Below are 24,274 nucleotides of genomic sequence, written 5' to 3' on the forward strand. Positions count from 1 at the left end.
AACCATATTGGTTGTAAGTTCTAAAGCAAATATTACCTCTCAACAATTTAAAAGTAATATTGTTCTTCCTGAAGTTCCATGACAACAAACATGACCGTGATAAGGCTTGTGAGTTGTTAGCTCATGTGCAGCACACTGCTTGTTCAGTCAGTGTTGATACAGCTCATTGTAGTTTTTCCAGGTTTTACCTTGAGTATATCCTGGCAGGTTTCAGTGTAATATAGCACCCCCTCAAACTTGTACTGTGTCTGTCCCCTTGTGACTTTTTCACAGGCTGTAGTGATTGCCTTCAGTTAAATATACCATCTGGGAACATCTGCCTCCAGCTGGAGCTGGGCAGTGATTCAGCAAAATCACTTTACCCTTGATTAAATTTCCATTCTCATATGTTAGCACAAACTTGAGTTGCAAAAAATCCAGAAACTAAAGAACTCCTGACCTTTTGAATGCAACACTCTGAAAGCTCATAAATTCTTAAAAATCTCTCACATGCTCGAGAATTATACATACTTGTGTTTAAATGCCACAAAATGGTGACACTCAGCCATAATTGTACGTTGTGGTCCAACCTAAATTTGATGTTGTAACGAGGTTATGTATATTACAAGTGTAGAGGGTGAACAAGTGGAACCACATGGGTGTTGGTGGGTCACAAAGGTCAACAATGTGGCCTGAGGTATTTGCAGGCTCTTCACAACTTGGACAGCTGACTGACTGAAAAGTGGCCAGACACATGTATCAACGCAGGTGGTCGTCCTGGTGCTGAAGATAAGGTTTTACTGTAGTCTGAAGTCAGTGGTGACATTAACTTTAGTCCTGATGTAAAAATAAGTGATTTATAGTTGGATGTTGTTTGAGATAAATCCTATATGTGCTTATTTGAGGGTTGTTGTGAATTGATAAATGGATGCTTAGTCAGCACTTAAAGGAGCTTGAGGCCGGATTGTGGCAAGATGTATGAAAAAAATCTGTATACATTTTAAGTTTTCTAGTAATAATGTCAGATGAAGCGTTCCAAACCCAAAAGAATGAGTCCTCTAGTGTATCTCTCCTTTGCCTTGAACAGGCTGTGTGCTGCAAAACGTGCTGCAATTCGGTCCCGAATTTCCCGCGCTGGGCTGTGGATGTGACGTCACATGACGCTGCATGTGCGTTCTCCCCGTTCTCCCGTGCCGGCTTCACTGCTGGCTGCAGTACCCCCAACGGCCGTCGTGGTGAAGGGTGGCGCTAGAGAGTCTCATTTCTTAAAAGGAGCCTCATGCTCCTTTAACCATATATTTCTTAATCTCCTTGTAAGGCATAAAACAGGTTCTAAATTATTTGCTAAAATTAATGAAACGTTATGTTGAAATATAGAACTATAGGTCATTACAATGAATACTACACAATTTTTTTCCCCTTTTGGCACAGACATGGGTATATGTGATGGTGAACAACAATTTGGAAAAACTGAGGCACTCAAGAAGTTAGAAAAATATAAAAAGCCTTTATTGAATCATGGCTTAGTAAAAGTTAAAAACTGCCAACATGTTTCGGCCATGTAGGCCTTCTTCAAGGCAGATAACAAAGACCTTGTAGTGCACATATGTGATGGTGAATTTGGACCACTGGTTCGTGCCCTGTTGCATGAAAAAAGGTTATTGTGCTTTAAGTTTCTAAGTGACAGATGCGAAGGATGTATGATATATTCAATAAAAAGAAGGCCGCATTATTTTTTTCGCACAATGATGAGTCTGTGCTGCCTGTTACTTATGCGCTCACCCCAACATCCAGTCAAAGATCCCAAACAGACACGTCTCACACTGAGCCAGACCACTGACATGTGGAAATGTCTGCCTCGTGAGTCACAACCACCATTTAACCTGGATGATTACGACAAATGGGAGGAATTCCACAGCAGAGAGGTGGCCAAAACAGACGGGGACGGTGTATGAGCTCAAAAAGTGAAGTTAATGGCAGATATCAGAGGATTTTGGTTGGATTCCTACTGTCTACTTCCAACAGGCTTCACAAATCAGACATCCGTACTGCTCAGGCTTTTAGTTGTTATAGAGGTTTGTGTAATTGAGTCATAGAAACAACAAATCCAAGTACTGCCAATGTAATTTTCTCTTTGCTAGTTAAGAAATGATACCGATATGAACAACATCAAACACTAAAATTTTTAATTTTTGCGCTTATAGCAAAGCTACAGTGCCTTTGACTATAGAAACAGGCGGCCTACAATTACCTTAGAATTGCTGCTGTGCAGACATTTCTGCAGTTATACTGTAGCAAATCCACACTAGCAAAATGCCTCAGGTTTGCACAGCTTGAACTGCGTTTTACAACATGTCGGTCTTTATTTACAAGCAAAACTCTGAGAATAAAGCCCAGACATTTCAAGTACTTTAGAAACTAATGCTTTCTCATTGTCAAGGCTTTCACTGACTTGGCCTTGAAAATGAGAAAGCATTAGGGATCATTAAAGATGGAATCATATTACTATGTGCTATATTTATAGTATTAGGAGAAGAGGCGTTCTTGCACAGTTACAGATCGGAGAGGAAAGAACAGAGGACTGACAAAGAAAGGGGGTTTGGAGAGGTTTGACAAGAGAGGAAGAGCTGATTTCAGTAAAAGAAAGAAAACAATCAATGTGAAAAGAAGTGGAGGTGATGGAAACCAAGCAGATTGTTTAGGATATGTTAGCAAGGACAAATACATCCCTGCATCTATGTGTGTCATAGTGGACTTGGTAAAACTCCAGTGAAGGAAGTTGTGCTGAAATGGAATTTCCTCTGAAGCGGCATGTGTTTTTGGATCTGGCCGTACATGACAACAGTGATTTATGGTCAAAAGACAAGACAGGGCCTAAGATGAAAACACTGTTTTTGGTCGGACATTAAAAAGTCTGACTTTTCTGTGCAATAATAAAACATTCGTAACGAAAACCTATCTTAAAATAGCAACATGTTGCTTTGTACCTATCAAAATGAGGTCAGCCTCTTGCTCTTTTAAGCACAAGACTCCAAAGATTGTGTGTTTTGGGAATGCTTTTGGAGATTTTTGTGCCTCACACAGCTGCTGATGACATATTGAATAAACTATGTAGCTGTTACAGATGGAGGGGAGGAGTCGCAGTAAACAAACTGCAGCAGTTCTACCAAGAAATAATCTGCTGCTTGGCATTGGCGACATCGCAAGAGCCCTCAAGATTCAAGTGAAAAGGTTTTTCATTGGTTGATGCAGTTCATGTCACAAGGACGTGACTGGGAAATATTCCCATCATGCTTCTTTCATTAGAGGAAAACATCAGTGTGACTGTGCTTGTGTAATTTTTGTGACATGGAATTCAGTTATAAGTGAATTTAACTGTTTCCTGGTCTAGAAGTACACCGGACTCAATTTGTAATGGCTTTTATACACAAAATAGGCACCAGGCTACAAGATTAGGAGCATTTTAGATATTTAGCTTAGCCAAGTGTTGCACCAAACTCAATAAAGCTGAATCAATTAAGTCTTGCAACACACAGCCAATATAAGTTTTAATTTGTGTTTATACATCTAACCCAATCTGATGGCATTTTATATAATAGGTATTTTAGTCTATAGCTCAAAACCTTACAGTTTTACAATAAAGATTTAAAAATGTAAATTATAGTCTTGTGTGTTGCAACGTGTGTGGTGATTTCTAATCAAACCTGATATATAATGATGTTCAAGTGATGATCAAGTACTCCATACATGACAATGTACATCATTAACCTACTTACCTATAACCTACTTATTTAGACAGGCATTTGACCTACAACAACTATCTTTTATGTTCTGCTGCAAACTGTGCTTTTTTCTGTTGTGTGCCATGAAAGGTGCCTAACAAATAAAATGTATTAATAGGGCCCGAGCACTGACAGTGCGAAGGCCCTATTGTAGCTGTAGGAATATTTTTTTTTTTTTTTTTTTTTTCTGACGAAAGGGGGGCCTTTTTGCCCCCTAAATGTGCCCCAACAGTCACCAAATTTTACAAGCAAGCAAGCCAGGCCTGGCGAAAAGTTTGATATTTAATAGTTTGCATTAATGGGCGTGACCTAATGGCTCAACAGCGCCCCCTAGAAAACTTCATGCCTCAAGCCCCACAATACGGTTTCACGTACATGCACAAAAATTGGTGCACATCTGTATCATGTCGCAACTTAAAGAAAAGTCACTAGGTGCCATGGCCGAAACCGAACAGGAAGTCGGCCATTTTGAATTAATCGTGTAATTTTGGCACAATTTATGCCATTTCTTCGGCCGTTTCTTCGCCCGAACCGTAAGGCGCACCCAGGTGTGTTACATCAAAATGTGCGTCTCGATCCTGGGATGATGCGCATTACTATTTTGTCAGTCAAAAGCGTTACCGTGGCGATGATAGACGCCAAAAAGGGCGCCCCCCCTTCTTCTGATTGGTTGATAAGTGATAGTCCTTATTTTCTGCCATAACTTTTCAATGGTATGACATAGAGAGTCGTGGGTGGTGTCATCTGACTCGGTTTTGAGTACTTGAACTTCATTGGCATGAATTAGCCCCGCCTCTTCTTCTGATTGGTTGATATGTGATAGTTCCTATTTTCTGCAATAACTTTTGAATGGTTTGACATAAAGACTTGTGGGTGGTGTCATTGGACATGGTTTTGAGTCCTTGAACATAATTGGTGCAAATTAGCCCCGCCCCTTCATCCGATTGGTTGATAGCTGATAGTTCCTACTTTCTGCTATAACTTTTCAATGGTTTGATATATGGAGTCGTGGGTGGTGTCATCCGCTAAATGTCCAGGCCTGAAGAATCTACATGCAAGTCATACAAGCTTCCACTGCAGCACGCCTGAACGTGCAGAAAGGGTGCGAGGTCCCATTCATCGCTGCTTGCAGCTTTAATTTTCAATTATCATTTATTATTCATTTCAATATTACTCTATCAATCCTAATCCGGATTAATTTTATGAAAAGGAAAAGAGGTGGAGGATTGCCAAAAGGCCACTTTTGTGTTAAGTGCCAAAATGTGCAGTTGATCAAATTAAATCTGAGGGGCTTCAAAGTTGTGTCAATCTTTATTGACCCCACATGTTAAAATATCCAGCTTTGAAAGGCAAAAATAAAAGTATTTGCTGGCTGGTACAAAAAAAAATGGTTTTGGTTCTTCCCCCAAGTTAGAGTTCACAACCATGACAGCTGTAAGGGGCAGCAACACTGCGGCTTATTGTTTGGTATTTGCTCAGATCATTACTGGTAGCTACTTAGTGCTTAGTATCTTCAGTGAACTTGTTTTCTGAGCTGAAAATTCTACTTGTAAACATAACATGGCTTGTTGTGTTGTCAAGGCACCTCTGGTACAGTTCTGGCAGTCCTCATTTCAGATTTGGCATTCAATTCAATTCAATTCAATTTTATTTGTATAGCGTCTAATACAACAAAAGTTGTCTCTAGGCGCTTTCCAGAGACCCAGAACATGACCCCCGAGCAATTATTACAATCAGTTACATTCAATTACATTCAATCAGAATGAATGTAAGGTGACATCCGTTAGCATTGTAGGATGGCATTAGCTAAGCTACGCTGTATAAGCTAGCTTGTGTTAACAGATAAAGTGGTCATGTTCCAGCTGCCTGACTTGTTTGCCAATTTGACTATAATTTTTCAGAAAAGAACAGGGCTGAGCAGTCAGCTCCTGCAAAGATAGCCTCTACAATAAGGCTGAAAATCATGCTTGGAGCATGATACTTCAAACCCACTTATCAGAAACCTGAAGGTAATGTCACACAGGGTTTGTCTACATCTTTTACACTGTATCGGCTACGGATGAAACCAGTACAGTCACTTTAATCCCAGAGACCATGGGATGGAAAATCACACACCTCCAAAACACTGTTTAGAGTCCTTTTACTTTTGTGTTTTATTTTTCGCTCATGAGTGGTTAAAGTTAGAATGTAAAAGCACCCGGTTGCGGTTAGGATTAATCAGTTAGGTTTAGTGGTACTGTGATTAGCACCGTAACCTTACAGCAACATTCAAATTTCATTGATGGGGCTGTTTCTGTTTTTAGGTGTGTCCCTTGTTCGTTTTCTCCAAAGATTTCAATTTCCTCCCACAGACCAAACACATGCAGATTAACTGATAACTCTATGTCAAATGTTGGAGTGTGTACGTTTTACAGTTGCTATTCTCTGTGCGGCCTTTTGATGAATGGGTGGCCTGTCCAGGGTGTATCCTACCTCTTGTTTGATAAATAGGTAAAAGCTCCAGCTGTTAAAAAGTATGTAAACCCAGAGTTAGCTGATCTTCAACCTTCAAAGTATGAAAATAGAATCATAGTTGTATCACTAAGAAATGTGCTAAATTTGGGGAAGCTCTCTCATTAAGAACCAGAATAACATAGCAACATAAAGCAGAAACCATCACTGTTCCTTCTTTACATTGGAAAATGTGGTTACACCATTTAAAAAAAAAACCCCACAAGACTAGATGTCCTGACAAATACATAAGAGCTGTTATGAAATGTAAAATGCATAATGTCTAAGCTTTGATAATACAATGATCTCCAAAAAAAGAAAGGCCAAAATCTTGGGTATGCAACAAATAACAACATAGATGTTATCATATATGGTAATTTGACAACATAATATAGTCACAAACTCAATTCATCACATCAGTTTAAGATGGACAATAGGAGGAAGTAGATACTAGATTCCCAATCATCATTCTGTATTTATCTCAACTTCCTTCGCTTTAATTCTAAAGCAAACTACTCAGTGCTTTGATGCACAATATCATTACTTGGTAAAGAGAAGATGGGATATCTTACTTACTTACTACATTGACATTTTCCATGTTGCCATGGTAATGAATCCACCTTGGGAAACCCTCCACATCCTAAAGGAACACTTCCCAACAAAAGTGGTTAATTAAACAAAAAGCGCTGCTAAACAGGATACTTAAGAACACAAACAAAAGCACAAACTAGACAGAACCAGGAATAAACCATAATTGTGGTGCAAACAGTAGAAACAAACCAGTAACTATAGCAAGAAACAGTACGGACAATTAAGGGAAAGACGTGACAAGATAGACGCACAGGACTTAACGAGACACAGGTGCAAACAATCAGGGCAGATGGGAGCCGGGGAAGTCAGACTAATAATTTAACACAAGGACGCAGACTTTCAAAATAAAACAGGAACAAAACAAATCCAAAAACCGTGACACTACACTACACACTACACAGTCAGTATGTTAATGTTCATAGAAACCCTTTATTTTCATACCTTTCACTGACGAGATGATGTGTCCATCCTTTACTAGTGACCCCACTGAACCGGATCAGAATACTATTGTGAAACCATCACCTTTCTCCGTCCATCTGCCTCCCATAGTCAACCTAAACCAAGGTTCCTGTTAACTTCAAGGGCTTCATTCAGCATTAAAGAGAAAGTGATCAATTCTAGATCCCCCCAGGGCTTGAACATCAGTAATGTCACCACAGAGAAGGAGGGTCAAGATGTCCACTAGCTAGCATTTTACATCCGGTCACGTGGAGGCATGCATGTCAATATTTCAGCTGCATCTGGGTTTCACCTTTACTATTTTGATGTAATAAATCAGAACAAAAAATAAATTCAACCAAATAGCCAGAAAAAACTTTAATCTGATTGAAATATATGACCTGAGATAAATCAAACAAACACTTAATGAATAAAATAGTGTGTGAAATGTTACATGTACCACACTGTAAGCAATCACAAATCGTCCTGTTTGGATTTTGAGGGACAAATCAACTATAAATTTTGAGGATGTTGAGCAGGAAGAAGAGGGTTGTTGCTGCTGCCGTGTTATACCATGGATCTATAATATTAACTGGATGGAACATCGAAAATGGCCGCCCATTCATTTCAATGCAATTTGCTCACTCAGCGCATACGGCGAAAAATGTTCTGACTTCCGGGTTTACTTCCGCGTTAAGGGGCCCATAGAGCATGCGCAGTTGAGTCACCTCCCATGATGCTCTGGGGCAACATCAATGGCACCGACACGGCCGTGATGTCACGCCCATAAAGAGACTTTTCTTTGACTTTTCTGGCCGTTATAAAACATTTTTGACGGATATAAAGTCCATGACTTAAAAATATAGAATACAAAGATTAGTAATTGCCGGTGATTACAGCTGGATGTGTCCTGTGAACAGTTTTAGAGGCTTCTCTTTTACTATTGCGGTCTATGGGAAAAAAGCTTTCTGGACCCCATGGGATTTTTTGTTGCAGTACCGCGGCTGGCCACTGGGAAAAATCGGCACACCTTCTGAGTGCGAGACTCGGGGGCTGTGTTATACCTGCAGAGAAAACGCTGCCAAAGCTACTGGGCGAACCTGGTGTTCCCGGTAGCAGGGTGGGGAAATCCACCAGCTCGTCTAAGAACTCTGTCTGAATGAAACACTTTTATATCAGTACGTCAGAATGTCAACATGGCAGTTTGATCAATTGTTGTAACCTGCAACAGCAACAATTAACTTTTCCTCTATGCTGTTTTGGCATTCACGTTGACGTGCAGCGGACCTTTGAACGCCCTGCCCGGACGCACTGCCTTCCCAAGATCCCTTGCGCAGGCGGTAAACACTTTGTCACGTTCTATAGAAAATGAATGCGCGTGATATGTGGCATGCGATGGACACCCACCGTCAGTGTCTCCCTTTCTCTCCGTACTGACTTATCCTGGTTGTCTGCTCCATGGCTGAGCCACTGAAGCGCTTGTTCAATGAGAAGGTTTCTTCAACCAACAAGAGTCTCATGTAGATTGTACTTGCAGAGCATGTTTTAGTTTTAAAGTGATGACTGTGAAGAACAAGGACATTATTTGGTGTTTCACATAAGTTGCAGTTTCCTTTTAAAAGATGACATTGGAATGATGGCAAAACAAGCTAAACTTTTTTCTTTGGTATAACCATCTCGGAGTCTTCTTCCACACAACCTCCCTATTGGTGTTCTGTTAAATATCCACCACTTGTAACCCAGCTGTGAAACTGCATTTCTGCTCAACCATGTCATATAACTTGCAACAAGTGGTTTGGGTGGACAGTAAGGATATTGTGTGAAGAAAAACTTCTGTAGGGTGCTATGGTGTTAACATTTACTCCCCTATCTGCTTTCCTTAAGAAAAAGAAATATCTTCAACTTTTCATGTAAAATATTTAATTTGTGATGGGTCTCAATAGGAGCATGAGGTTCCTTTTAAGAAATGAGACTCTCTAGCGCCACCCTTCACCACGACGGCCGTCGGGGGTACTGCACCCAACAGTGAAGCCGGCACGGGAGAACGGGGAGAACGCACATGCAGCGTCATGTGACGTCACATCCGCAGGACAGCGCGGGAAATTCGGGACCGAATTGCAGCACATTTTGCAGCACACAGCCTGTTCAAGGCAACGGAGAGATACACTAGAGGGCTCATTCTTTTGGGTTTGGAACGCTTCATCTGACATTATTACTAGAAAACTTAAAATGTATACGGATTTTTTTCATAAATCTTGCCACAATCCGGCCTCAAGCTCCTTTAAACATGTTTTTTCTTTTGGTGTACACATGCAATATTGGGTGGTACTCCAGCCTGTTTTCCTAAGTTTCTTTAAGATGTTAGAACAGTAAAATGGAGAAAAAGAAGAAAGAGTGACAGAAAATGGTGTATAAGAGGAGTGAGGAGGGAAAGTCCATAAAATATAACTGTGTTTTGATAAGGATTAAGAGAAATAAAGGGAGATTGGAGAGCTTGACGAGGATATGAGAAAGCACAGGCTAATGCAAAAGAAAGAGGGGGATTTAAAAAGGAGCCTTTCGGCAGCCATTGGGTTTGAGAAGAGGATGCAGCCTCCCGAAACTGCTCTAGCATTGAGGTCAAACAAAATGTGGAGGCAATAAATCTGTTTTGCCTTTGGGGTTTCTCCGTACCACCCCGTCTCATAAAACAACTCAAAGTTCTTCCCCACTTGAAGACCGAAAATGCTTGAATGCATATTACCTCTCATGTTGCTTTTACAGGTCATTATCAATGACTAAATGCAAGCACTTATTTCCAAAAACTCTCCTATTTAAAAAAATATATGGGGGGTACACAACATGTTTAAGATGTAGAAGGATATATTAGCTGAAGCAGAAGTTCTTTAAAACAAAGCCTTTATGTTCTGATTAGCACAGATTAAGTCTTTTGTGTACAGTCATGTTCTGCAGCTCGTTTCTAGAGCATCCATTAATAGACAAACCGAACACTGCTTCATAAGTCGTTGACAATTTTACAATGAGGTTAAAGTGAAGTTATAAGTTAGGGATGGGCTTTCTTTTAATTGCAATCTCTAACTTATATCACTTTTAAAATCTTGATGGTCTTGAAGTGTCTTTTTAGCTCTAAATTGCTCAGTACACCTGCAGCTGAAATTTTACTTGACCTTGCAGAAATGGTGAAATAAGCACAACTTTTAAAACAAACACATACATGGGGATCCCACATAATGCAGTTAGATTACAAGCTTTTACCTTGCAAATAAAGTCTATGTAATGTCGGTGAGCAGATTTATAATGATGAAACATGGAAGTTGTAACTCGATTACAGAAGTATAAAGACTTAAAAAAATACATACAGTTTAGTTAGTTCAGGTTTTGGTCTTGACTAGATTTATTAGCCAAGAAGAGACCTAGTTTGGTAGTGACAAAATACACCACTGTCAATCCAGCATTTTACATAATGATATAGAAACAAGTATAGAAGTATGAAGCAGCAGTATAGACAAAGCCATCATATTATTTTTAGAGATCCCATCTTTTGAGTGTGCAGAAGCATTTAGCTCTTTCAGATTGTTTTGTGCTTCCTCTGAGAAATGAGGCTCCTTTTCAGAAAAGACCCGTGAGAGACTCAAGTCTCCTGTCATTGGCTAATTTCTAAAACATGAAAACAAAGTGCAAGTTAGATCATTTTTTTGGCCTAGAAGCAGCAGAAACGATCTATAGAGCTCAGTCTTATGCAGGCAAAGGACACGATAGATCATGTCTTTTGTTATCTTCTTGACTGACCCTTGCATATTTGGCTTACTCGATAGCAGTTAATTGACAATCTGTGATTATGGTCATGATTATTGTATTATCTATCCATATAAGGCTTTAAAACTACTGAAGCTTTGACCCACAAAACCGAAAAAAAAAAAACTGAGATAGTCTAAAGTGTATTATGACTAGCCAGTACATTTTTTATCTAGCAAGTTAGTGGGGAGAGGCCACATTGAGGAGCCAGCAAAGGACTCGCCCTGATTCCGCTGCCTCACAAGAGGTTGTTTTGGGGTTTTTTGTACACTAATATCATTTTTTGACACTATCCCTGAAGTTGACTGCAAACACTTTGATCGTATCGGTGTGGTGAATGTGTGATGAGTGCAGCTAACCATGTGGAGGGTTTGTGTTACAGAAACTAAGTGTACATCATGTGTATTACACTGTCTGGTTACAACCAAATTCTAAAGTCGCACTACATGTTCTCATTGCTACCAAACTCAAATAATACTTAGTTTGCTCTCCTTGGACAGCTTCAGGTAGATTGTATTGCCATTTAGTTACTGTGGATGTTATTGCTTTGGCTTCCTTTTCTTCTCTGAGGAAACCTTCAGTTATTTTTGACCAGGATTTGTCCCTCAACTCAGACGTAAAACCGGTTTCTAAAACTGCCTTCTCTCACCTTCACAAGCTTGTTAAAACTAGGAACATTTTATCTCAGACCGATACAGAAAAACACTAGTCCGGGCATTTGTTATTTTAAGATTGGACAGCTGCAATTCCTTATTAGTAGACAGTGCAAATGTTCTCTCTCCAGCTAATCCCAAATTGTTGAGGTACCGTTCTGATGAATATTAGCAGGAGCTGTTTGTAGTTTCCTGTTAAATCCTGTTAAAATTCTCCTCCGTACATAGGGCCCGATTTACTAAGATCCTAAATAAAGAGTACTAAATTGCGTGTGCACTGAAAAAGTGTGCGCGTGCTGTTGTTGTGTGTTTTGCGGGTGATCAACTAAGATTGCGTGCGCAATTGATAACAGGTGCAAACAGCAGTATTTAAATGAGTGTCTTACGGTTTGCAGCGCAAACTTTGCGCCATGGAGAGTGGATGGAAAGCAGGATATAGTCGCAAGCGCAAAATGAAATTTGACGAGTTGGAGTTAGAGATATTAGTGGAAGAGGCAAATTGTTGTGCCGTATTCAGCACCCCTGCCGTGAAAAGCACCCCCTCGTATATTCAATGATAAGTAGACCAAGAAAAAAAACAATACACTGACACTTCAATATATTTATATACACACTCACACAAACACATACTTAGGAGTTTATATTATATATATTGACAAATATTATGGAAGACAACACAGTAAGCAGGCTATTAATTAATGACATCAATAACCATTTACCCGATTTTTGTTATCTGTGACTGTGATTGTGGGAAAGTATGACTATTGTGGAATCCATGAGCGCATTTAAACATGAATCATTAACACAAAACTGGACGCTAAACAGAACATGACACGGAATGAGAATATCATTTTTGTCAGACGAGGGGGGGCTTTTCACGGCAGGGGTGCTGAATACGGCACAACACCGGGGTATGACAACTGCAGAACAGGCGCACAATAAGAAACACTTTTTTCTCCATGAAAACACGTGATTTATTTATTATCACAAATAAAAAAATGAATGTGCCTCCTGTGGCAACCTTTTGCTGAATAATACTCGATTTAACATTCAAATAAAATATTTCTCCTTTTGCATGTGGAGATTAGCACCTTCCTTTCGAACGTATTAAATACAGACGCAATCACAATCCCTGCAATAACTTTCAGGCTTGGTAAATCTCATTGCGCGTGGTAAATGGACCAATTTGCATCTTCCCCTCCCAGTATTTAGCGATTCTGGCGGGTACGCCCCATATTGATTATTCATCAGGGCAAAAGTACTAAATGAATTGCGTGTGCTATTTTGCGCATTTGAGAGACGCAGTCCTCTTTGCACGCTGCTAGTAGTTCAGCTGGCACTTTGGTTTGCGGGTGATGTCAAGTTTGCACACGTTTTTACACACGCAAACCTTTAGTAAATCATAGAGTATTAAGCCCTAAAAGACCTTTCAGTTCAGTATTTCATCAGTGCCCTTCATCTTCAGACTGAAGGCTTATTTGTGGTCCCTAGTTTCCAGATGAACCAGCTCCCAGTTTGGGTTTGAAAGACACCCTTTTCGCCTTTAAGTTTACAGTAAATCTTTGCATTTTGACAAAACTTTAAGATAGGGTGGGTTCTGTTAACCCTGAGACCCAGAGGTTTCTTCCTGTTAAAGGGGAGATGTTCCTTTCCACTGTCACCCGATGCATTGTGCGTGCTCAGAATAGGGTCTCAGATCTGAGTGGATTTCCTTAGTTCGGGCCTGTTTCATTAATGATATGAAAGCAATGCCAGTGGAAGAGGGCTGGATCCAATTTAACTGGACTTATATTGGACTTGTTTGCTCGCTCTCTGTAAAGTACCGTGCTCATATGAAACTAAAGCACTGAAACATTAGTCTTGATTATGTTTGTCCATGCTTTATCAGGCAGCTACAGCAGAGTTAGATTTCCTCCGTGGATGGAGTCTGCAGTTTATTCTCTCACATCTGGCTGCTCGCTCAGTTGATGTAAAACACTGGGGCGCTCTGACCCTTTGTATAAGTTAACTATCTGTTCTGGAAAACTGGAATGTTTGACGTCACCATTTTCCATTGCTGCATATCTGTTTTAACAAGGAACAGCCAAACGTAATAGTCCCTGATTCATTTTAACACATCATAAATGAAGCTATTTTCCCCTGAATATGATTTGTCTGCTCCGATAAGGGTTCAAGTAGAACAGATAGAAAATGCTCTGCTTATTCACTGAGCAAAGTAGCTCAAACAGGAAACATCCCTGGGTTTTATTTGCTGGATTGCACAGTTGGTCAGTCCGCCCACACTGACTGTTTCCCCCATTAAATGGACATTATTGTGAGAACATGTTGTGAGGTGCTTTCATACAACAAAGCAAAGGTTAAACAAGTGCATCACGTTTGTTCTGAGACTGTTAGAGACTTTTGCTTGGCATCAGTCGGTCTGTCACACAACACCCAGTTCTTCTGATAAATGATTGAGTTGGTGCAGCTGCACCTCCATCAGTGAGTATCCCTTTCTCACACGGACTACTGTGTATTTCTGCAAAGATGATGTTTTTTTGCTACGCACTGGTTGCTCGCCTTTGATTTCTCAAGCTAACCAAACAGGGGAGCCTCAGTGCCATGTCGGCTTGTGCTCAGATATCACGCTGACCTCGTGGAAGCAGCGGAGAAACATGTCAGAAATGCGCCAAGAAAATGAGAACTGCTCACAGTCAAGTACACGAGGTGCAGTGGGTTTCATACTGTAAAACTGGAACATGAGAGATCATGTTGCATGAATTAAACATTGGTGCTTAAACATTCCAGTGTGTTAAGATTTTTGATGGTACAGGTTATGTTAGATACTAAAGAGCAGAGCTATTTGCACGTTTGAAACAGGAGAAAATAGAGAACATTTTTTGGTAGGTGTTTTCTCTGCAGAGAAGATGTTTTTTTGGAACAAACCTTTCAATGACCGACCAGAGAATGATTGGCCCTGCTTTCAACTTTGGCCCTGACTTTGCAGACAGCTTCAGGCTACTGAGAGTCCAGCCTCTGCCGGGTCATTGTTAAAACAGCTTGTAATCCTTTAATTATTCATTTTACAGCATGCTTTCGGGCACAGGGTGCAATTACCTTATAGTGAACACATGTGGATGCAATTAAGTTCACCTTTCCATGTGGCACAAAGACAAAAGTATGACTGGAGTTGTGAGGGTTAAGGACTTCCCTTTCAGTTCCTGATCTCACAGCATTTCATGACAGTGAAGGGATTCTTCAGACGGATGTGGGATCCGTCTGATTCTTTTTGCATTGCTCCTGCAATCGCAGCTAATGGCTCATATATCTTAGGCAGATCAACAGTGCTGATTTACACTGCTGTTGCCGACTCTGCAATAAAAATGCACGAGTCGGCCAGCACTAGAGATCTCGCAGAGGTGGGGGAGGAGGAGGGGTGTAATTCAGAGGGACCACAACCCTCCAAAGGCTGAACACGTAGGGAACAGCTCATAACTGCGGCTGCCGCTTTAAAAGAAGGACTCACTGGAAACAGGAGGGGTGGGAGGGCTGTTGATGGAAAAGCCTAGACATGTAATCAGCGAGCTACTTATTCATTTCAACTTTCCTGGCCTGAGCTTCCTACCCCTGCCCCCTCCCACAAGATCCAGAGCTTTGTTTGTGGAAGCCAAGCTGAAGAGCATGTCCAAACTGGAGTCCTGGCTCCCAGACTTCAAGCCCATCACACAACATCGCTCCGCAATCCTACCACGCTTATGAATATGAAACAAGCAGGATGCCTTCTCAGACATCTTCAAATCCAGGTGTCACAGAGAGCAGATACGATGAAGGATGATGATAGTTAAATAATTGTGTTGACTTATGACCTAGAAGGTCAGGTGTCGCAGCTTTTGACCCCTTAAGAGTTACATTTTGTTTGTTGTTTCTTTGTTTTGGAATAAAACCCCAAAGGCTGCTTTTGTGAACAGTTTTGTTATCACTGGACAAGGTATTAGGCTGAGCTAAAGGTCCTTTACAAATGGAAGATTTATGTTTGGCCACGACACCGAGGGTTTTAGGGCAGGAAGGAGCAGCTGCAGCAGAGCCAATCCTCCGCAGCTGTAACTCATCTGGACTAGGAATCAGCAGGGACCTCTCCAACTACACACCATGTCTCTTTCACGGCGATGAAGGACTTTAATCTTTAAATCAAACAGGTGTTTCATTTTTTTTCAAAATAAGATGAAAGTATTGTCTGTTTAGTTTCTGTGCTCATATTTAAAATGACTAATTTGAAATAGCTCATTGTTTCCATCGGGTCATTCTGAACCCTCCTCCCCGACTTCTGGCTGCCAGGGCTTCTCCCCAAACACGCCGCTGGAAGTATTTCCATTCTAGCCAAGGAAAAATCCATAAACGTTCTGCTTTTTTTTTTTGCCTTGTCACATCTGCCATCTTCATCACGGAGCTACAAACCCTGCTCCAGACATAAGTTAGGACACTACGTGATGCTACATAAAAACAAAAGCCAGTGATTGCCAAATCTCATAAATATTTTATTCACAATAGATCATAGAAACTATCAAATGATGAAACTGAAACAAGGACCATCTTAAGAAAAAAAAAAAAGTGGTGGGGGGGGGGGTTGAATCATGCACCTGTGTTTCGTTTCTAGTTGTTCAAGCCACAGAAAGAAAAACATCCACCCCATCACAGATGCAGATTTTGGGTGCTGATAAAAAGGCAGAAAGTCCCTCTCCTCTTTAGTCCCCCCCCCCCAAATAATAAATAAATTAAATTTCAATTTGTGTTACCACAGGACAGTTGTCCACTTTGTCTCATTTTAATTTGAAATTAGCTTTGTCCCAGAAAAGTAGGCAGTGGTTCTGGATCTTGTTCACTATTACATGACAGAGCGTTAACCAGCATCTGTGGATGGTACAGAGAACTTTGGTCTTGAGTTCCCGGGGTGTTCCTGAGCCCCCAAGCAATGCCTCTCTTAATGAAGTACCACCTGAGGGTCTGAACAGATGCAGTTTTTCACAGAGCAGTGAACCTTAGCTCATCCTTTCTTCTTACCGTGTCTCTCTAAGGTTCTATTTTTAGAACTTATCGTGTTGCTGACCTGTCGCCAATAATTCCGTGTCCATTACCACAGGATTTATGCAAAACTTAAATATCTCAGAGAAAATTTTGCAGTGGAAACACCTATAATCTTAAAAAAAACGGCAAAAGTTGCAAAACACTTTTTGACGCTTTGACGAGATGGTTTTTTCAGACATATCCATAATCCAGTTTATCACAAAAGGGTAATGGCATTTTCACGTCTCCAGCAGCACTGGATGTGACGTAGCCGGTCAGTCTGAATGTAGTTTCATGCTGTTTTTGGTCTCATTTGTTTAGTGTAGTTGTGCTATAATAACACTATAATAAGCATTTCAAGCATTTCAATGATCATATGCTGCCTTTTATTGTTTGTTGACTATTTTGCAACAGTGGTAATAATTTCCAATAAAGTCCAAAGTTCAAGATTTTTTCGTCCATCTTCTTCAAAGTTAAGGTCTTTTTTGTTTGTTTGAGAAGTCTTGCAGATCTGTGTAATGGAAACACCAAATGAATTTAAAGGGGACCTATTATGAAAAACATGTTTTCTCTTGCTTTAACATATATAAAGTGGTCTCCCCTCAGCCTGCCAACTCAGAGAAGGAGGAAAGCAACCAAATTCTGAGCCATCCAGTGTGATGTGGCTTCTACGAGCCGTTCAGATTCTGCTCCCGTCGTTACGTAACAAAAATGCGATTTACATAGGTTGGCCGCCGATGCGTGAAACTACGCCCACAACTAACTCTGGCCAGAACAACAACAACAACTCCGCCGGCTGGAGCTTCCGCCATTTTCTATGCGTCATTCAGGCAGCCGATCAGCACAGAGCCTCATTATCATAGCCTCCCCGCCCACTCAGAATCCCTCATAGATAATGAGGTTAGAGAATGAGATGCTAAAGACATGGTTTAGAGGCTGAATTTTTAATTTATTTAGCAAAAACAATCAAAATCTTGTTTTTAAGACATTCAAGGCCTGTTTAAAATAGGTATTAGATGCCATAATAGGTCCCCTTTAAACGAATATTAATTAGCGTCTTAGGTCACCATAAGCTAAGTCAGCCGAGCTGAAATGGCTAAGTGTGTCTGATGTATGTTGGGCTTATCAAACCTGGATTCCTGAGCCCCTTCTGATACAGTCTGTGCTCAAGCCTTTGGTTTCCAAGGCCCAACAAGACGAGCTATGCAAACATCAATTAATAATAAGGTAACATTTTACAGTTTTATATGTTCTATTTTGAATAAAATATGGGTAGAGAATTTCAAGTAATTTTCTTTTTTTTTTATGTTTCACAAATCACCCCGACTTTTGTGTAATTACGGTATTTTCTTCAGGCTTTTCCTAAATCCTGGTGTGCACCAAGACTGCAGACAAAGGATGTTATCTGGCTGATGTCTGGCGAGTTGTGCTAAATGAGACGCATGAGTCATGTCGGAGAACTCCAGACTGTGATTTAAACCAAGGAGGAAGACGGTGTGCTCTCTTAGCTGACTAGTGGAAAATTCAGATCCAGAAGCAGAGCGACTGAACGCTTTCTCACTGTGTGTCACGATCAAACTGTGGAAATTAAGTGAAAGGGGGTAAAAAGTGAACGACCCTTTCCTATTCCTCCTCCTCCTCCTCCTCCATCGAAAGGCTTGCGGTACATTTTTTTTTTTAAAACCACACTTCTCTTCCAGTAAATTTCAAACTCTCCAAACATGCAGTTTTTCAAATCTCTCTAACCCCAAAAGGAAAAAAAAAAAAAGACTTTCCAGCTCCGTGGCTCCACCAGACAGGCCTGGTGGGACGTTTTTATGTCTCAGCACTGGATAGAGCTGAAGTTACACGCCACCCACACACACGAGAGATTTCAACAATGGCTTGTTTCAGGCTGCAGAATGAATAAAAAGATATCTTGACAGGAAACCCATGCAGTTAGAAGCACTTACAAGAGAACGGGTTAACTTTCTGCGTCGTAAACATAGTGCCAGATTATTGTATAATAAAAAATCAATCATTTCAAAGGTCTCGTTGTATGTTCGTCCTGAACGGTCACTACTCAGACTCAGCTTGTCACAGGTTGTTGAAAGGCAGCAAAACTTAACAGCTGAACTGCATCATGTTTGAGGTGTCGTCAAATACAGCGTGGTCGACAGAGCAGGGAACACACTCCCTGGGGAGAAAACACACCCTCGGGATTACAGTATCTACTAGTGTGTGTGTTTATGGGAGAGTTGCTCTTCTGAGATATACACATCTGGTGGAGAAAAGCATGCGGGCGGCGAGCCAACGGCCAGCGGCTGTTGGACGTCACATGGACATTTAGGGTTGTGGCATTTCTGTTACAGCTCAGGGCAGAATACAAGCTGCATAACAACGTGAACAAAGGTCTCACGCAGTTTAAAGCTGGACGATATTTAACATCATCACAGTTAGGTTAGTACACCCCGTTCTCTTCTTCTTTCAAGACTACAGAAGGTAGATCTGCACTTGCAAACAATTACCAGGATTTTGCAGTAATTAACATATGAAGCGGATCTACATCTAAATCCAAGTGCTGCTCAGACTTGTGGGATCAGGTCTAATAAACTTTAAAGCATCTAATTAAAAGGTGCATTACTAGAGTTTCCAAGCCAGAGGTTTCTTTGATTAGATGAATTTTAAAGTCCCCATCTAGTCAGGGCTTGTTATATGTTTTTTATAACATTTTTGGGATGTGGTGCGTTGCTCCTCGCCTGTATGGGGAGAGCTGCTCCACAGCTGACTGCTGCATGTAACACCATGTCAGGCGTTGGGAAAGCACTAACTGAGCAGTTAGTTTGGTTATTTTAAGTTTTTCATTGTTATAAAACAAAACACAATACAACAAACAGTGCTTTTATTTAAATGAAAATATTTTTTCATTTTATTTTATTTATATATTCTATCAAAAAGAACTGACATTTAAAAAAAAAAATCTGAATTGTTCAACATGTTCATCTTGGATTTGATATTGAAATTCAGATCCACCTCCAACTTTAAGTTTTCCGGATCGATTCCCAGCCTTGTCATGTGCCAGAGCGCCCCTGGGCAGGACGCTGCTACTCATAGTTCTTGAACGTGCAGAACAGCGTGAAGAAAATCCTTTTTTTTCTGGCTTTCCAACTCATACAATGTCCTCATAGAAAAATCAGCTCTTATAATTTCACGCCCGAACAATAAGTGATATTAATACCTGTAATATGCTCAATCTAAGGAACTGAAACAGAAAACCTTTATAGTATAAATGTATGGAGCATTCAGAATATCCAAACATAACACATACAACACACAACAACCTTGTTTCTTTTGACTCTGTGCAGTTGTGCTCTGACATGTGCGTTTGTGTGTGTCATTTCTATATCTGCCCGGAGATAATTTCTCAGAGACTGCATTTATGGTTCCACTGAAAACTCTGGAAAACATCCAGTCATTCAAAATGAATAAGGAGAAGGAGAAACATATAAAAGTCTACACATGTTTCCAAGAATGTTGATTCTGTCCTTCCAATTTGTCAAATTTAGGATTACTTGTGACTAGGGTTGCCACCCTTCCCGTAAAATACGGAATTGTCCTTTATTTGAGAAAAAAATGTTGCGTCCCGTATTGAACTAATACGGGACGCGATTTGTACCGTATTTTCATTAACTTTTACACCATATTCTAGTTGAATTATTGAAGTAAATTAACCTTTACACCATATTCTAGTTGAATTATTGAAAGAAATTAACTTTTACACCATAGTCTAGTTGAATTATTGAAATAAATTAACCTTTACACCATATTCTAGTTGAATTATTGAAATAAATTAACTTTTACACCATAGTCTAGTTGAATTATTGAAATAAGTTAACTTTTACACCATATTCTAGTTGAATTATTGAAATAAATTAACTTTTACACCATATTCTTCCCCTGTAGGCTATATTATACATTTGGGCTGATGTGGACATACAGTAGCATAGGAGGCTATTTCAGTTGCTAGTAAGTTTGTCTGTCTGTACAGTCATGCAAGTTCAATGCTATTAAAGCACTTTAAACTTGAAATCAAAGCATTTTGTTTTTTTATATAAAAATGTTATATAAAAATAAACACATTTTTATTCAGTTTAGTAGTTTGGGGGCTTTTTTCTTTTGGCTCCTGCGCTGCTGAAATCAGGGCGTCCCTTATTTCTATTTCTGAAAGGTGGCAACCCTAGTTGTGACTATCAAATTTGCTGACTCAATCTTCTTTTCGAATCAGCTACGTTTAGACACGCCTTCTCCCAAAAGGGCTCTTTACCTTGATTATTGCCGCTCTTTTGGCTTTTGCTTTAGGATATTTGCCCCTGCTCAACATGTTGAGGGGGGCACAATGAAGCAGGTCCAGTTTTGAATGTGGCCTCCTCCACATCAGTCATTCAGAGTGTTGATGCTCTCTGCTTGTGGACAGTGGATGAGACTTACCTGCTGAGTGAAGCTCACAGCTGCCACCTGCTGTTTCCCGCAGGAACAGGTGAAGGCTTCAGAGCACTTTCTCTGCAGAGACATGGGCTCGGGCTGCAGAACATGTAGCATCCCACTGGAAAAAGATGGTGGGGGGGGAGTGGTTCATCTTCAGTCATGTCTCTTATTTAATGACATTAAATTATGAGAGGAAAAAGTCAAGGTGGACTTGAGTATTTATTCTTATTTTTCAGACTTGTTGTGAACAAAGCTGTGTATTTGGGGGATTTTCTCCCCTGAACATGAGTCAGGTTTGTGAGTGGCTGGCTCTGGAGGAAATGACCTCATGTCTGACTGCTGGAGACTTCACTGCCACAGTGGATCACGTTTTCCAGACCTCTTCCCTCTCAGTGTGTGCAGCACATGCTGGAAGGCTGTGTTTCACATTATGTACATGAAAGCGCTTTGTCTGGGTGTTTGGAACATCTTGCAACTCAGTTTGCTCTAATTCAGACCGGTTGTGAAGATAGCAGTAGAAGTCTGGACTTCCATTGTTGTCCTCCCAAGGCATTTATGAGTTTTATACTGAGAAAAGCATCAGACTTTGTGACTCCCCCCTCCCCCCCCACGTAAACTAAAAATGTCCTCTCCTCCTGTGGTCCAGGAGATGACATGAGCTGCACTGCAGACGGCCAGGTGTACACAAACCGGGACATCTGGAAACCAGAGCCATGTCGGATCTGCGTCTGTGACAACGGCAAAGTCCTCTGTGACGAAATCCAGTGCGAAGAGGTTTTCTGTGAGAAGATGTACATCCCGGATGGCGAGTGCTGCCCCATTTGTCAGAATGACCAACCCAACGGTGGCGGCGGCGGCGGCGGCGGGGGCGGCGGCGGTGAGTGAGGAGTTCTCTGTTGGCAAACTGACTCAATCACCTCTGAGGAGGACAATAAGTCATTTCATAAGCAAATAAATATATATGATTTATTTTTTAAGTGAATCTTTCAAATCATTGTGTTTAAAAGAAACAAATAGGTTGAAACAATTTCTTATCTTAAAATAAATGTTTAATTCTTAAAAAGCTTTTGATTACCAGAGCCCCTGCGCAGGGGGATCTGGTCATTTGAGAGCAGGCTGGTAGGTAAAGGGTTAATCAAAGAGTAAGTAAATAGTTAATAAGTAAAGGGTTAATGAAATTTCTATGACATAATTTGGTAAAAAAAAAAAAAAAATCACAGGAATATAGTACAAAAGGTCCCTTTTCAATCTTTTATTTACAGCTCTGTTCATAACAGCTGATTTTAAGGGGTGGGGTCAACAGCTGGACCCCACACTGCAGACATGCAAATGACACCAACTATCTATGCGTTGTAATTTGGACTTGAGACATCCAAATACCTGCTTTAAGCATTCAATTTTTTACTTAATTACTTTTCTCATAATATGGCCGCTTGAAAAATGGAATGAATATAGTACCATAATTGTCATTAAAGACCTCTTAGTTTTGATTAATGACCACTGAAATACCTTATTAAAACCAAGATTATTGCAAGAAGGTGCACATATCAGTCCCTGACACAACAAAGTGCACCACTTCCTCCACTTATCAGCAATCTTGTCACTCACTCTTTCGTCAGCACAGTCTACCATACGCCCCCATGTGGTCAGTAGCAGAACTGATACGTAGAGTGGCTTTAATCCTTCAAACCACAACCATCATACAGATGCAGCACATCAGTATTGTATATTTTCAGATTAACTACGTTAACTGACTAATTTGCTTTCGCCATGATGGTAACAAAAGTGTCTTGTTTCAGTTTGTACGTTTCAGTTTGTACTGCTTTCAAATGTATGTTTTCCCGACAAGTTACACATCATAAACTTTTTTTTTTCTTCCTTTATGTAGATGGAGTCGTTTATAGGGTAGGCGACAGTTGCTACTGTTCATCACATCTGTTAGTAAAGTACATTCACCATCACATAATATGACGCTGAAAGCTCTTGTCATTTCTCCGTTCACTCAGGGCCAGAAGGGAGAACCCGGAGATGTACCACTTGTGAGTATTTGCTTTAAACATTACAAGCCGGACGGGTTCGGCTTCAAGTGGAGTCAGTTTTCAGGATCTAACTGGTGTTTCTTTGTTTTCCTTGCAGGTGACTGGGATCAGAGGCCGACCTGGACCTATGGTGAGCGCCATGGCTATTTGCTGCATGTGTTGAATCAGCGGAAGAGAATTTCTGGTTCAGTATTAGGAAGTGCTGACACTAGAGGGCACAACAGGACAGTCCTGTACTGCATTAACTCACCTTTAAAGGATGTCTGTAAAGCCAGATGAGGGGACCTGCTTTTCAAAGCTTTTTCAAGATGTACCATGTATACAATATACAATAATGTGGTCCAATTCATCTTCTTTTAAGTGATGTACAGTATCTTTCTTCTTTTGTTATAACAGGGGCCGCCTGGTACCTCAGGAGAACGAGGATCCCGGGGAAACAAAGGAAGGCCTGTATGTCACATCCATAAGTCTTCAGACTCAAAGCAGAACTTAAACATGAAGATATAGTGGCAGTTGATTTTATTAAGGAACTCTCACAATGTAAAACAGCATAATAAAGGTATTGGCCAGGGTGCAATAGGAGTTTATATAATAAAAAATATATTTGTGGGTGTACATGAAGAAATAAACTCACCCCAACATTCACTAAATGGAAGTTTTCACCCACTAAGTGATCTTTATGTACATCTTTCTGTCTATCTGTATCAACCTTGTTGCATCACATGCAGACTGATGTATCATGATGTCTAGAGAAGCATCATTCTCATGACATCTGAATGCTTTCATTACTGGGGTCATGAGAACAGCCCCCTTCTCTATCAAACTCAAAAGCAGTTTGGTTCAAGAGCAAGAATCTCCAAATGTAGTAGGGTCCAATGTCCAATGTGCTTTCCAAGCAAAACCGTTACATTTAAAGGAGCCGTCTGTAAGAAATGGCCAAATATGGTACTGCAGTCACTTTCAAAATATTGTTGAGCGGCGTGTACCCTCCCCCTACTCCCCC

General features: G+C 40.5%; 1 protein-coding gene across 1 annotated transcript in view; it reads left to right on the forward strand.

The window, feature by feature from the left end:
- The window catches only part of col5a2a (collagen, type V, alpha 2a), a 52,874-nt gene that overhangs the window by 5,336 nt on the left and 23,264 nt on the right, over positions 1–24,274 (forward strand). Inside the window, exons 2-6 of the mRNA XM_061723883.1 lie at positions 21,879–22,109; positions 23,121–23,137; positions 23,239–23,271; positions 23,369–23,401; positions 23,668–23,721. Of these exons, the coding sequence (XP_061579867.1) occupies positions 21,879–22,109; positions 23,121–23,137; positions 23,239–23,271; positions 23,369–23,401; positions 23,668–23,721 (368 nt within the window). The remainder of the gene's footprint in view (positions 1–21,878; positions 22,110–23,120; positions 23,138–23,238; positions 23,272–23,368; positions 23,402–23,667; positions 23,722–24,274) is intronic.

The sequence above is a fragment of the Cololabis saira genome, chromosome 6, assembly GCF_033807715.1.
Source record: "Cololabis saira isolate AMF1-May2022 chromosome 6, fColSai1.1, whole genome shotgun sequence".
NCBI lineage: Eukaryota > Metazoa > Chordata > Actinopteri > Beloniformes > Belonidae > Cololabis > Cololabis saira.